This window comes from Erythrolamprus reginae, chromosome 3, assembly GCF_031021105.1.
Source record: "Erythrolamprus reginae isolate rEryReg1 chromosome 3, rEryReg1.hap1, whole genome shotgun sequence".
Lineage (NCBI taxonomy): Eukaryota > Metazoa > Chordata > Lepidosauria > Squamata > Dipsadidae > Erythrolamprus > Erythrolamprus reginae.
The window spans coordinates 24,730,844-24,746,777 of NC_091952.1; the positions used below are offsets into that span (position 1 = coordinate 24,730,844).

Genomic DNA, 15,934 nt, shown 5'->3' on the forward strand with positions numbered 1-15,934 from the left:
CCAGCACCGATGATGCAATTTAATGTTGTCATCAGTGGATCACTAATGGTTTGGATGAACTGGTCCAAACTGGGAGGAACACACCACTGAATGAGACCAACAGCAGAATCCCAATTTCCTTGAGTACATCTGTTGAACATCTGAATAATGGTCATTTTCCATCAATAGTTCCTCAGTTCTTTATAGAGTTTATAGAGTTCAACAGGAATTCAAGGAAGGATACAATTAAATCCGCAGCATTTGGTCCTGGGAATATTAGACAATGCATTTACACAAATATATCTTTTGTATGGTTTTATTATAGTACAATATAATTACTGGTCAAACTACAGGAGGGAAATGAAATGTGAAATAGGTTCATTCCATCCAACCTTCTCTTTATAGAATAGAATAGAATAGAATAGAATAGAATTTTTATTGGCCAAGTGTGATTGGACACACAAGGAATTTGTCTTGGTGCATATGCTCTCAACGTACATAAAATAAAATATACATTTGTTCATTAATTAAGAACTTGGAAGAGCCAATCCACAACTTTTTCTCATCTTTCATATGCCTTCCTCTTTACACAGAGAGGGTTATCTTCTCTCCCACCTCAAATATGTAAGTATGTAATTTTTTTTATAGCAAAATTTTTAAACTCTTTCACGCCATAGAACATATTTTTAAAAATTTCCTGGAACGCTTTGCAACAAAATAGCACCTGTAGTGCATTTTTCTGGTACAAATCCTGCCTTTTCCTCAATAGATGACCCTGGCTATACCCAAATCAACCATTTTTCCTTCTTAATCTCTTAAATTCTTGTGGAACCCAGGACTCTGAGGAATACTTTGAAAAAGCATTTATTTAAAGAACTAAATGAGATCTCCAGAGATAACCAAAAGAAAATATAAACATATTATCCTGTTACAACAATAATTCCATTTCCAAAACCAATGAATTTTCATGATTATTGCTATTAAAAACAACATTTAATACTGAGGAAAATCTTGGTCAATTTTGTCCGCCCATGCCATGAGTCCTCCTTTGATATCCTTAATTGAAATTAAGCCTAGTTCATCTGAAACCAGTTCCTGCAATATTTTCACAGCTTTCTGAGAGTCGTTTCCTAATTTACAGACAATGTAAATCGGAAAAACCACGGTGTCATCAGTTCTCTGCTTCTCTTCGCGTATTTCCCGGTACAAAGCCTTCAAGCACTCTTCGTCTTTTCTTTCTAGTTTCTTTAAAGGCACCTGGAGGGATTTGGCCAAGCGACAGATCTCCACTTCGACTCGGGGCCGTACGTCCACCAGCACATGAGCAACCCGGTTGTCTAGAACCTCCTTGTACTCCTCTACGGAAATCCGCTCTTCGCTGGACAGCAGGCCCAACGTCCGACACTTATCCGTCGCGGAAGACCCACAGAAAGTTTCATAATCCTGCAATGTGGTCAGGGAGGGCCGGTCCCCGCACACGGCACACTTGGGATCCTTAGGCCTGAGCTTGATGTGGCGGAAGCGTCCTTCCAGGGCATCAAAGAGCAGCATGGACCGACTGAAGGAAGATGCCATCCCTGAGGCGATCTTGAGCACTTCCAAGGCCTGGAGGGTGCCCAGGATGCCGGGCACCACGCCCAAGACCCCACCGTCCGCGCAGTTGGTGACAGTCTCAGGAGGAGGGGGCTTGGGGAAGAGGCAACGATAGCAAGGCCCCCCTTGGAAGTTGTAGACGGCCAACTGGCCCTCCGGGCGCAAGGCGCTGGCGGATACCAAAGGCTTGCCGGCCAGCACGCAGGCGTCGTTGACCAAGTAGCGGGTGGGCACGTTGTCGGAACAGTCGGCCACCACGTCGTAAGTCCGGATCAGATCCAAAGCGGTGGCGGGGCTGAGCTCCACCTCGTGAGGTTCGTAGCGCCCGGCGGAATTGAGCTCTTGCAGCGCGGCGGCGGCCGAGTGCGCTTTGGAGCGGCCCAGGCGGCTCTCCCGGTGCAGTACCTGCCGGTGCAGGTTGTTCAGCTCTACCACGTCGTGGTCCACCAGCCCCAGGCGCCCCACGCCCGCCGCAGCCAGGTACTGCGCCAGCGGGCAGCCCAGCCCTCCGCAGCCCACCACCAGCACCCCGCACGAGGAGAGGCGCAGCTGCCCGCGCACGCCCAGCTCCGGCAGCACTAACTGCCGCGAGTAGCGCTGGATATCCAGACGGCTCAGCCCCGCCCGCAGAGCAGGAGAATCCGACATGTCGCCATCGCCTCCGTCACCCGCCGAGTCCTCCGAGGGGGACAACAGAGCGGCCTTCTCGGCTTCCATCGCCGCGGCTTTTTTTCCTGTAGCCGGCGAGAGCGGCCGAAGAGAACGCTCCGTTCCTTTCCGCTTCCGATTTACGACAGACGTGCCGTGGACACGCCCCCTCCTTACTCTCCCAGCCCGCCCGCTGCCTGGCGGTTACGCGCAGGCGCGGTTTGACGGTCGAGAGCGCGCGCCCCGTCATGGCCGCCGCGGCCCGCAAGTACTCAGTGCTGCTGCCCACCTACAATGAGCGCGAGAATCTTCCGCTGGTGATCTGGCTGCTGGTGAAGAGCTTCGAGGAGAGGTGACAAGCAGCGGGAGAGCGGCCTGGCCGGGGGGGGGGAAGTGGGGGGGGAGGCGGGTAGCCTTTGCTAAGTGTTTCCCAGCTCCTCGATTGATATTGTTATTTATTTATTTGTCAAACATGTATAGGATAGTAGTAGTTTGTATAAAGATGACATAAGTAAAAAGTAACGATAAAAGAAGACAATAGAACAGGGACGGTAGGCACAATGGTGCGCTTATGCACGCCCCTTACAGACCTCTTAGAAATGGGGAGAATGTAGACAGTCTTAAGGTTAAAGTTTTTGGAGTTTGGGGGAAGAAATCGCAAAGTCAGGTAGTGCATTCCAGGCATTGATCACTCTATTGCTGAAATCGTATACTGCTCAAAAAAATAAAGGGAACACTCAAATAACATGAGAATGAAATATTCTCATTGAATACTTTGTTCTGTACAACGTTGAATGTTCACAACAGCATGTGAAATTGATTGTCAATCAGTGTTGCTTCCTAAGTGGACAGTTTGATTTCACAGAAGTTTTATTTTGTTTTGTTTATATTGTTTTGCTTAAGTGTTCCCTTTAATTTTTTTTTGAGCAGTGTATTTTTTGCAGCGGAATTTGGAACAGTTTACATTTAGCTTGAATCTATTAGGTGCTCTTGTATTGCTGCGATTGAAGATGAAGTAGTCACCAACAGGAAGGACATTTTGATATATGATTTTATGAACTACATTTAGATCAGATCGGAGGCTACGTATTTCCTGGGAGTTCTTCTGACTTGGGCTGGATTGATTTACCAACAACTCTCCCTCCGTTTCTGTGCCAGCTGAATGCAGAAAGGGGGCATAGTCTCATCCAAACAACAGCCCCCCCCCCCCGAGGTCTGCCTGCCTTTGTATCTGATCTTAGGTCTAACAAGGAGTTGTTGGGGGCTGGGGGGGGGCTTGCAGCCGAGGGCCTTGATTCCAAGCCCAGTACTCTTGTCATTACCAAGAAAAGTGCCAATCGTTTAATAGTATTAAGCAATATGATGCGTCAGCCAGCTCCGAAAGCCAAATGAGTGACTGGTTTTTTTTAAAAGAAATTGGGGTTTTAGTATGTTTTTAAATTTAGATTTCTACATATTTTGTTGTGAGCCGCCATGAGTCCAAGAAAATATGGAGGCGTGGAAATCTAATAAATTAATAAATACATTAATTAATTCATACATACATGCATACATACATACATACACGCACGCATGCATACCAAGAGACCACCATCACAGTAAAGGGACAAAATGTAAATATTATTTATTTATTTTTATTTATTTATTTATTTATTTATTTGTCAAGCATGTATGAGATAATAGAAATCAGTATAAACATAATTATGAATACAGGAAATGGATATAGATAAATGGAGACTGTAGGACAGGGATGGTGGTGTTGGTGCACTAATACGTGCCCCTTACTTTTGGACCTGACTTTACAAAATAATTTTTTTTTCAGTGGGAATGAGTTCGAAATTATAATTATAGATGATGGAAGTCCAGATGGCACGCAGGATGTTGCTGGACAGTTAATAAAGATTTATGGATCAGATAAAATTGTAAGTTACCCTTCCTTCTCCCCCCGCCCCCAGTCTTAGTTGCCATACTATTATTATCAAAGTGTTTCAAATTGTTAGTGTATAGAGAAATGGAATTCACTTCAACATGATTTAGCTAATTGAAAATACCGGTAGTTTGTCATCCCTCATTTAATTTCTAGCTTCTGGGTAAAAAAAACCACCCCTGATAGGCAATGAGTTTGATTAACTAGTGTGCTGTTCACTTAATGACCATCACGTTCGCTTAATAACCACTATGTTCACTGCCACAAAAGTGTTATAATATCAGATCAGTCACAGGATAACCTGCTTAATGAACAGCACGACTTAACGATTGTAATTCCAACTCAATTACAATCATAAAGACTACCTATTGATTCTATATATCATGGTTATTATTGGGATGCTCTCCTTTTGAATAGTTACTTCACTTGCAGGAACTGGGAGTCCTAAATATAAGTCCACCTATATTTAAATATAGAAAAATGATCATGATGGTTGTTGTTGTTGTTGTTATTATTATTATTATTAGGTTAAGGAAAAATATTCCTGGAACATTCTAAATTTAGGGAATTATATAAAATATGTGGGGAAATACCTAGGTTTACCTTAGGTAAATTATAGCAAATTAGTCTAGGTAAATAAGTCTAAGTAAATTACAGCGATATGGGTAAAGATTTTTTTAACGTTATGAGTATAATAGTTCTGTTTGAGGAAGAAACTACGGTATATGATTAGTCACCTTAGTATGATTTCACTTTTGTGTGTGTGTGTGTGTTTACTTTACAGCTGTTGAGACCCAGAGCAAAGAAACTTGGATTGGGTAAGTAGTCAGTAATTAACAATATTGTATCTATTTATTGAGACCACTGTACATTAACCTTCATTTATCAAAAATGAATTTAAACCAGAATAATTTTGCTGCTAATTGCATGCATTGTTTTTTGAGAACCAGAAAAGTGGACAGTATACACACTCATTTGGCAACGTGCAAAATTAATTTTGTTGTTACTCAGAATTAATGATTGACATGTAAGAAATTAACAGTCACATGAAAAGTAGCAAGTGTTAATTTTGTAGATAAATAAACCAAAGATAGGCATAATGGGAGTCTTACATAGTGGAATTATTTAAATATATTTTTATTTTATTTTTTATTTTCCACACATACACACACACACACACACAAGCACCCATGTATAAGCTGGCTGGCTTACATCAAAAATAAGGACATCAAAAATAAATAAAATAAATAACATTTTATTTTAAAAAGTCTATAACAAAAACAAAATTTTCCACTGGACTAGGATTGAATCTCTGGTGGGAAGATATTCCAGACAGCAGATGCCCAAGATTCATAAGGCCCCTACCAAGCGGTTTATTCAATGGGACCCAGCTTTTTTCAGATTGTATGTGATAGGAAGAAACTATTATATTTGATACAGAGAGATTAGATTATTTGACTTAATGTCAGAAACATTTTTAGTCATGTACATGATTGTTAAAGAAGAAAGGAGTCATGGCTTTTAAATTGTTTACATCAGGAACTGCTTACATTCATGGAATGAAACATGCCACTGGAAACTTCATTATTATTATGGATGCTGATCTGTCACACCATGTAAGTTTGCTCCTCTATTTTTGCTTTCTAAACATTTTCTTTATTTCATTCACCTTGATTATCCACCCTTCTGTATTTTGAATCTGACTCCTTCCTGGAAAGGACAACCGATGGCTCTTCCTTTCTTTTTCTTGCCCAATGGGTTTATTTTATTTATTTTTAAACCACCCAGAATTACTGGGAATTAGGTAACATATAAATTTAATAAATGATGATGATGGTGATTGGTTAATCTACAGTTAGAGTCACTACCTAAGACAGCTGGAAACTTAAAATTCAAGTCCTAACCAAGGACCCAAGAATGATTAAAATAGCATCTAAGAATATAGGGAGGTCCAAGCAGGTTTGGACCTACGGGATTGAGCAGCATAGAAGTCAAATAAATTAAATTAAAATTTTAAAATTAGGGTGTTCGGGCCTAGAAAATTTAGTAACTCCAGATATCAAGGAACCTGTTAAGGTGTTAGTTTGAGGACTCTAATCACAATAACAAGGGATTTCTTGTTTAATAGGTGTTCAATGCAATCTGCAAATCCCAGTATTTTCTATTTTTGTCTCGTTGTTTTTCCTCAATCCTAACATAACCTAGCAGCATCAATGAATCAGACTTTATTCTTTTTAATAACTGTTATTTATTTAATTAATTATTTAAAGTGAATTAATATGCTGCCCATCTCACCCTGTAAAGTGACTCTGGGAGGCTTACAATTAAAATCTTACATATAAAAAGGGAAAAGGGGCAAAAGACAAAATCAGTACAATAGTATTATTTTCCCTGTTAGTCCATCAGCCACCTCCAGCAAAGACCACCGCCATGAGGACTCCAGACCAACAGACAGAGTCGGGTTTTTATGTCCTTCCAGAGGCAGAATTGAATTGAGTTGTGTTGAGTTGAATTGAATTTTATTGGCCAAGTGTGATTGGACACACAAGGAATTTGTGTTGGTATCTATGCTCTCAGTGTACATAAAAGAAAACATACATTCATCAAGAAAGTACAACACTTAATGATAGTCCTGGTACAAATAATCAAATCATATTAGGAACCAGTCAATATAAATTGTAAGGATGCAGGCAACAAAGTTGCAGTTATACTATCATTTATTTATTTATTTATTTATTCAATTTCTATGCTGCCCTTCTCAAAGCGACATTAGTGGGAGGAGATGGGTGATAGGAAGGATGAGAAGATGAACAGTAGTGCAGACTTTGTAAATAGTTTGATAGTGTTGAGGGAATTATTTCTTTAGCACAGTGATGCTGTTCTTGTGTCTAGGGATGGGGGCAGACCTTATTTCAAGTGGCATGATATTTTAAAGAGCCGGGCCATGGCAGAAAAATCTCTCCTTCTAAGACCCTGCCAGCTGAAACCTTTTGACTAATGGAGCTCACAGTATGTCCTGCTAGATCAGGCTAATATCTGGTTATGAATAAGATGCCTGTCCATTTGAATTTAACCCATAAGATCTTAACCTGCTCATTTTCTCAAACTTTCTCAATCTGATGGTCTCAGTATTTTTATCACGTTCTAAAAAATGCATTTATTTCATTAATTATTTTGGTCTATATTGCTTTTTCTCATACCTTTTCTTTTTCTTTTCTCCTTGCAGCCCAAATTCATTCCAGAGTTTATCAAGTGAGTGGCATGTTTAATATTTAAAGCCAGGCCTTATAGTTTATTACTCCTTTGTGGTGTTTATTTTGAGTAGTAATAGACCAGTGATTTCTAACCTTTTCCGAACTGAGTGCCCAATTTGCGCATGTGCGCCTGAGCCCCGAAAAGCAATGCATGCACACCCCCACATGTGCCACACACATGCATATGCATGCCCCTGCACATCCCCACGCATGCGCAACAGAGGCCTAATGACCAGCTGGCCGGTGGGAGGCACACACACATGCACAGCAGAAAGAGGGCACTGTGTGCCACCTGTGGAATGCGTGCCATGGGTTTGCCATCACGGGGATAGACGATAAGATTAAAGACCAGAGGAAATATATGCTATGCTGTTACAAAACTGCATTGTAGCAGATAATGCATTTGTGTTGCACAGCTTTTCAACATAATATGATGTATTACTTCCCATTCAGAGATTTTGGCTAAACAGAGTTTTGGAAATAAGTCGTTTGTTTCAAAAATGTAAGAAATATTCACAAACGCTTTAGACCAGTTGGAATACCAGGAATTTTGAAACTACAGTGTTCCCTCGATTTTCGCGGGTTCAAACTTCACGGATAGCCCATACCACGGTTTTTCAAACAATATTAATTAAAAAAATACTTCGTGGGTTTTTTCCTATACCACGGTTTTTCCCGCCCGATGATGTCATATGCCATCGCTAAACTAATAATTTTTGCAAATAAATAACAAAAAAAATAATTACTGTTAATAAATAATTATGTTTATAAATATCAGGATCACTAAGTGCCTTATTCAATGGTGAGTACCAGTAATAATGGTGAGTAAATGGTTGTTATGGGAAATGGGAATTTAGGGGTTTAAAGTGTTAAGGGAAGGCTTGTGATACTGTCCATAGCCAAAAAGGGTGTATTTACTTCCGCATCTCTACTTCGCGGAAATTCGACTTTCGCGGGCGGTTTCAGAACGTATCCCCCGCGAAAATTGAGGGAACACTGTACGTTGTTTCTTTTCTTCCTTGTTTGCTCTTATAGTTTACTATGTTCATGTCACTTTAATGTCAAGATTCTTGTAAAGCAATTCACATGTAATCTATATTTGCATAACAGCTTGTTCTCTCTTTACCTACTGCATATCCCTTTTTTACATCCTACATCAAATTAACTATGCCATACATCTGATTAAGTGAATTACAGTTCATCAAAATGTTGGCCTTTTAATAAAAGGGTTCATCAGAAAAGGTGCTGCCATTCCTTTGGATTTTTGGCTACCACAGGTCACTAGAGCTGATAGTCAAAGGAAAAATGTGTGAATGTGTAATATTTCAATCAACATATACTGTAATCTCTTAATTATGGAGTATGGGGTGGCATGCCATATCTGAGCTAATTTGATTAAAAGTCATAATAAAAATAACATTATTTACAAACGTAATTCCCTAATATTCTGTGTATTTAGATTAGATTAGATTTATTGGATTTATATGCCGCCCCTCTCCGCAAACTCGGGGCGGCTCACAACAAAGTAAAAACAATACATAATAGCAAATCCAATACCCACCAATCCAATTACAATTTTAAGCTAAAAAAATCATAAAAAACAACCCCAGAATATTAAAAAACAAGCACATAATCAATCTAACACCAAAACAACATGGGCAAGGGGGAGATGTTTCAGTTCCCCCATGCCTGACGGCAGAGGTGGGTTTTAAGGAGTTTGCGAATGGCAAGGAGGGTGGGGGCAATCCTAATCTCAGGGGGGAGCTGGTTCCAGAGGGTCGGAGCCGCCACAGAGAAGGCTCTTCCCCTGGGTCCCGCCAGACGACATTGTTTAGTCGATGGGACCCGGAGATTTGCCTGTAGATTTCTGCAATTTTGTTTACTTTGTGCTCATTTAAATTGCTTATCAAGTACCGGTATCTGCATTGCTCAAAGTATATTATATTCTGTAGCTCTAACCATACTTTGAAGATGAAAAAGTATTAATTTTTAGCTTGTTGTTTTCTATTGCACATTAACAATTTTAATGTCTTTGGAGTATTTATCTGTTCCTGGATCTTTATCTGTTCCTAAATACGTGAGCTTGTAATTCAGAAAAAAACACTTTCTTTTCCCTGTCCAATTATTATTTCTATAGAAAACAGAAAGAAGGAAATTTTGATATTGTGTCTGGAACTCGATATAAAGGAAATGGAGGTGTGCATGGATGGGATCTAAAACGAAAATTGATCAGGTCAGTGTTTAATCTATAGCCCTCTACCACTAGCAAAACTCACATCATGAAACTATCCATTTTCTTTCTCTGAATCATTTCTGAGAGTTGCCAGACTGAGATTCTGAAAAGATTTATTTAATTCTGAGAACGCTGGAGAAAAAAAAATCTTATTTCTCTCCAGCCCAACTACACCTCTTTTTATCGAGTTTTATTTCATAAACATATTCTACACATGAGATATTCTGAAACTGAACACCACGTTTCTTAAAACATTACAGTGATCCCCCGTTTATTGCGTCCCCAACCATTGCGAACAGGGTACTTCGCTATTTTTCAACCCGGAAGTCAAAAATACCATCTACGCATGCGTGCCGGGCACGCATGCGTAGATGGCAGCGGCTTCCCTGGGTCTTCCCCCTCTTGCTGGCGTCAGCGAGGAGTTTCCCCACCGCCCACGCAAACTCCTCGCTGCCGCCCGCCCTTCGCCCGCCCACGCCGTTCATTCTCGCCGCTTTTGAGCTGAGTCCGGGAGCGAATTCGCTCCCGGACTCAGCTCAAAAGCGCCGATAGCAAGCGGCAAGGAACGGCTTGTCTCGGCGCTTTCGAGCTGTCAGCTCGAAAGCGCCGAGACAAGCCGTTCCTTGCCGCTTGGTATCGCCGGTTTTGAGCTGAGTCCGGAAGCGAATTCGCTTCCGGACTCAGCTCAAAAGCGCCGATAGCAAGCGGCAAGGAACGGCTTGTCTCGGCGCTTTCGAGCTGTCAGCTCGAAAGCGCCGAGACAAGCCGTTCCTTGCCGCTTGGTATCGCCGGTTTTGAGCTGAGTCCGGAAGCGAATTCGCTTCCGGACTCAGCTCAAAAGCGCCGATAGCAAGCGGCAAGGAACGGCTTGTCTCGGCGCTTTCGAGCTGAGTCCGGTCAGCTCGAAAGCGCCGAGACAAGCCGTTCCTTGCCGCTTGCTATCGGCGCTTTTGAGCTGAGTCCGGAAGCGAATTCGCTTCCGGACTCAGCTCAAAAGCGCCGAGAGCCAGCGCCCCCCGGACCCCCAACCCGGGTTTGGGGGGCTGCTAGGAAGCCCTCCATGCCGGCGGCAAACAGCCGCCCCGCCCCCAATCTTCGGCTCCTCGCTAGCGCTGTGGGAGTAAAAACACTGTCTGCACATGCGCAGACGGTGTTTTTACTTCCGCATCGCTACTTCGCGAAAACCCGCTCGTTGCGGGGGCTCCTGGAACGGAACCCTCGCAACGAGCGGGGGATCACTGTATTGAAAACTCAGCTAAATATTATACCCAGGTTGGAGACATCTTACCTCAAAATACTAACATACTAAATGGTAGGAGATATTTATGTCTCCATCCCGTTTGGAAGAAACAAAACATTAAACTAGCATTGGGTGTTATATTTCAAGCATCCAGCAGAGTTGTGCTTAAAAATATTTTGTTAATGTAAATTATCACTATGTTACTCTGATCCTTTAATGAAACAACTTTAAAACATCAGTTAATTGTTCATTTTAAAATTCTGATTTGTCTTATTAAAACATTGTATCTTACTTTGCAGCCGAGGTGCCAACTTTTTAACCCAAGTTCTATTACGGCCAGGTGCATCAGACTTAACAGGAAGTTTCAGGTAAGCTGGTTTCCAAATGGCCCGTAACACATATTGAGCAGAGGTGGTGTAGTGGGTAGAGTGCAGTACTGCAGGCCACTAAAGCTGACTGATAGATCGGCAGGTCAGTGGTTGAAATCTCATCACCGGCTCAAGGTTGACTCAGCCTTCCATCCTTCCGAGGTGGGTAAAATGAGGACCCAGATTGTGGGGGCAATATGTTGGCTCTGTTCAAAAGTACTATTGCTAACATGTTGTAAGCCGCCCTGAGTCTTAAGGAGAAGGGTGGCATAAAAAATTGAATGAATAAAAATAGATAGATAGATAGATAGATAGATAGATAGATAGATAGATAGATAGATAGATAGATAGATAGATAGATAGATAGATAGATAGATAGATAATGGCCAGTTTGAGAATGATAAAGAGTTCTACTGAAGTTGTAAAACTGTTAGATAATATCTGGGAGGCATCTGTATATAGGTTATTGCTATTATTTATTCTTTTTTTACTACTTATTTATTACTTGAAAATGTGTGTGCCTGTAACTGAGCTGTTGTAAACATTTTCATTTTATTTTAATTTCAGGTTATATAGAAAAGAGGTTCTACAAAAACTGATGGAGAAATGTGTTTCAAAAGGATACGTTTTCCAAATGGAAATGATTGTCCGGGCCAGGCAATTGGGTTATTCTATTGGAGAGGTATGCTAAAAATCTAAAGCATAAAGAACATACTACAGTGATCCCTCGATCTTCGCGAAACGCTATATCGCGATTTTTCAAAAAACAATAAATTAAAAATACGTCCGGGTTTTTTTCTACACCACGGTTCAATCATTTTCTCATTTTCTTTTTTTCTCCCCTTTTTTCTATCATTTCTCTCTCTCTTCCTTCCACTCTTCTCTCTCTCTTTCCTTCTCTTCCCCCCCCTCCACTTGCCCACGAAAAGAAAAAAAGCAACCTCTGCCGGGCAGCTCCCCTTGTGCCCTCGCTTTGTGCCTGCCTCTTGTCCCTCTCTTTTGGGGATTTTCTTTTCTTTTCTCCCATTACTGTAAACCTGCTGCTTGGTCGCCGCCGAGGAGAAGCGCAGGGAGGGCGAGAGAGGGAGATCGTGGCATGCGAGGTCCCTGCAGAGCAGAGGGGGTGGCTGAGGCGGCGGAGGCGTAGCGGCGGCGGCAGGCGAGCTTGGAGACGTAGCCTCGGCGAGCCGAAGGTTTCCGCGGCTCTGACCCAGAGCAGGAAGGGCTGGTGGGGGCGGCGAATCCACCTCCCCAGCCACTGGCACCACCATCTGCGCATGCGCGGCCATGGGAAAAAAGGGCGCGCATGCGCAGATGGTGTTTCCACTATATCGCGAAAAATCGATTATCGCAAGAGGTCTTGGAACGTAACCCTCGCGATAATCGAGAGATCACTGTACATTTATATTTTTGTGCTCAGTGTTTACCTTCTGGCTATTAGAGTGAATTGATTGTCAAATAAAAACACTGAGGATTCAGATAAGATCATACAGCATGAGTAGCTTACACTAAAATCCTAATTACTGATTAATAACACAATAGTTTAAACACAACTGCTAATTGGCCATAGCATCACAAAGTTAATCAGATGATGAACCCGACTGTCAATGACAAATATGAGCAATTAAGAGGTGCTGTTACACGGTGACCATTTATTCTATCATTTAAAAGTGTAGAGGATGAGAAAGCTATCAACTTAAATTCAAAAAAGCTTAATAGCAATAGCATTTAGACTTGTATACCTTTCTGCGGTGCTTTACAACCCTCTCTCAGCGGTTTACGGAGTCACTATATTGCCCCCCAACAATTTGAGTCCTTATTTTATCACTTCGGAAGTATGGAAGGCTGAGTCAACCTTGAGCCTGATAAGATTCGAAATACCAAATTGCAGTTAGCCGGCAGTTAGGAGAAATAGCCCTGCAGTACTACATTCTAACTACTGTGCCACCACGGCTCACGCCACCTCTCCAGCATAGCTTCTACAATTAGCTGTAATACATCCTTCCTAATATTCCGGCATCAGGGTAAATTTGGTTTGATAGCTTCATTACTAGTCATGTAGTGAATGTGAAAGTTATTCATGTCTTTGCCATGGTATATTTTTAAAAAGCATGATTTCTAAGAACCCATATTTTAATTACCAGTGACCTAGTATTGTGCCTAATAAATCTTTGTCTAATATTTTATCACTTGTTAAATTTCACAGAAGTTTCAGGTCGCAAAAGAAGTGGGCACTTTAATAGACTCTTAGCAATGTAGAGTGCAAAAACAAAAACAATAAAGCTTACTTTTTATAATAGGAAAGTAAAAAATTATTATTATTATTATTATTATTATTATTATTATTATTATTATTAATTAGATTTGTATGCTGCCCCTCTCCAAAGACTCGGGGCGGCTAACAACAATAAAGAAGACAATGTAACAAATCTAATATTAAAAATAATCTAAAAAACCCCAATTTAAGAGACCAATCATACAAACAAGCTGAGAAGGTTCTCTGATTTGCCCCATAACCAGCAGTGAAACACAATTCCTTATTTACATCTGCCCAACTAGCTGAAGTCCATCAAGATGTTTAGTATCTTGGGGCTTCATCTGCGTTATATGTAGATTGCTAGTTGAAAATTAACTTAAATTAGCAATATCTGGGTATGCTATTTAGTGTAAAAATTCTATACCCTTCATTCCAATTTGAGATATGCCCCTGGAATTCTTGAATCCTTTAATGATGTTTGTTCATGAATTTATGCCAATGTCTGCTGTGTGTCAAAAGAAACTTTACAAAAGCAGTCTTCATCAGAATTTTTACTGCCAAAAAGAAACATGCATAGAAATATAATATATGTTTGGCACAAAATTTTGAGTGTGGGAATTTTTTCTCCCTTTCTGTTTGCCAGTTGATTTCTAGTGGAGCGTATTTACTGAAATTTCCTAATTGGATTTTCCTGTGAATTCCAAAGGTTGAATTTGGGCTTTGGAGAAATTTAACATATTATATGCTGAAAAGTTACCATTCTTGTTTTGCTATACTGAAAATAAGCTGTCGTTTAAATATTACAAAAACAATGTTGTCTATATTTAATGAACAGTTAGTTAATTGAAACCATGTGTAATTTCACAAAAGCATTATTTCAGGTATTTGCTGTAAAAAGAAAGCAATGCAAATCAATATCTCTTAAGAGTAATAATGTTTTAAAGTTCCTTTTGGCCCTTTGAGACATTATACAAAATCAGAACAAGACTAATTTCCATAATGTTATATGAATTTACCAGTAATCTATACTTCTTTAGATAGATAGACTAGCTGCCATAATACTAAAATGGATACCTTTGTTCTATTATACACATGAATATTCAGTAAAATATATACTGGGCACCTTTGAAAAGTGCAAAGTTGTTATTTTGTATTGTAGCAACAATAATGGATTTCATTTCAACATAATGAAAGATGGATTTCATTTCAACATACGGAAGATACAGATACTTTAGTAGATTTAAAGGGAACCTGGTTATTTTGTCTTAATTTATTTAAAATATTAGAATTATACCAAACCATAAAACAGCACTAAACGAAGCAGTACATACTATAGCGAAGACAACTATCAAAATTAAATGATTTGGAACTTGAGTAAACAAAGAGTTGTTGGTAGTGTTTGAAAGATCATCATAATTGGAGAGAGAAAGTCCCAAATATGGTGTTTCTTTTTAGACCTCTAGTGCATGCCCTCTTCATATTCAGGCTCTGTTTTGCAATAGTGATTTTGTAAGAAATGTTCTCTGAGCATATTTAAATGTGAGAAAGCTATCGCTTCATACTCTGCATCAAAAGACATTCTGTTACACATTGGTAGATAAACGCTGAATCTTGAGGTGAAGTGTTCCTGTTTATCTTTTTATTGGTTCTTATAACTGAAAGGATTTTATTATTTTTTTCATTTAATAGGTTCCTATATCGTTTGTGGATCGAGTCTACGGAGAATCCAAACTAGGAGGCAATGAAATAGTTTCCTTTATGAAAGGATTGTTGACACTATTTGCCACAACATAATAAAAAGATTAAGTACTGTGCCATGAATTCTATAATTTGACTGAACAATTTATATTGGATTGTGACAGAAATTCATTATGGCTTTAGAGAACAAAATTTCAAGGTCTCTTCCATTTGAAGTTATGACAGTGCTGAAAAAGGTTACTTATGTCACACTTATGATGTCAGAGCAGTGATAGGTTCAAAATTTGGATACTTGACAACTGGCATATATTAAGGCAGTACCTGGATCCTTTTGTGATCACATGACCAACTTTGGGATCTGCCCAGCTGGCTTCTAACAAGCAATATGAATGGGGAAGCCAGATGTGTTTAACAACCACATAATTCATTTAAAGGCCATTATTAATTGGATTTCTATGCCGCCCCTCTTCGAAGACCATGGGGAAAAGGTTATAAAATTGGGCATAACTTAACAACTGCCTGAGTTCCAGACCCAAGTTTGGTCATAAGCTGAGGACTATTTGTACTTCACATCTGAGAATGTAAAAGTTTTTAACTTGCGTCACCGCTTCTAGTTTAAAAAAAAGGGTTGCATTTTAAATGAACTACAGATAATTATTTGCAAATAATAATATATTGATTCCTGGAAAGATACATTAACATATTTCAGGTCATGAAGCAATTAAGAGGACTAGTAC

The 15,934-nt window shown here is 40.2% G+C and overlaps 2 protein-coding genes across 2 annotated transcripts; one reads left to right on the forward strand and one right to left on the reverse strand.

Annotated features, from left to right (window-relative positions):
- Positions 1-561: 561 nt before the first annotated feature.
- MOCS3 (molybdenum cofactor synthesis 3) lies at positions 562-2,386 on the reverse strand. The gene has a single exon (XM_070744615.1). It carries the CDS (start codon positions 2,287-2,289, stop codon positions 973-975), a length of 1,317 nt encoding a protein of 438 aa, XP_070600716.1. The 5' UTR covers positions 2,290-2,386; the 3' UTR covers positions 562-972.
- Positions 2,387-2,423: 37 nt separating this feature from the next.
- DPM1 (dolichyl-phosphate mannosyltransferase subunit 1, catalytic) lies at positions 2,424-15,313 on the forward strand. The gene is made up of 9 exons (XM_070744616.1): positions 2,424-2,572; positions 4,043-4,142; positions 4,932-4,965; positions 5,687-5,763; positions 7,374-7,399; positions 9,539-9,634; positions 11,174-11,242; positions 11,810-11,924; positions 15,189-15,313. Exons 1-9 carry the CDS (start codon positions 2,469-2,471, stop codon positions 15,291-15,293), a joined length of 726 nt encoding a protein of 241 aa, XP_070600717.1. The 5' UTR covers positions 2,424-2,468; the 3' UTR covers positions 15,294-15,313.
- The last annotated feature ends 621 nt before the right edge of the window (positions 15,314-15,934 follow it).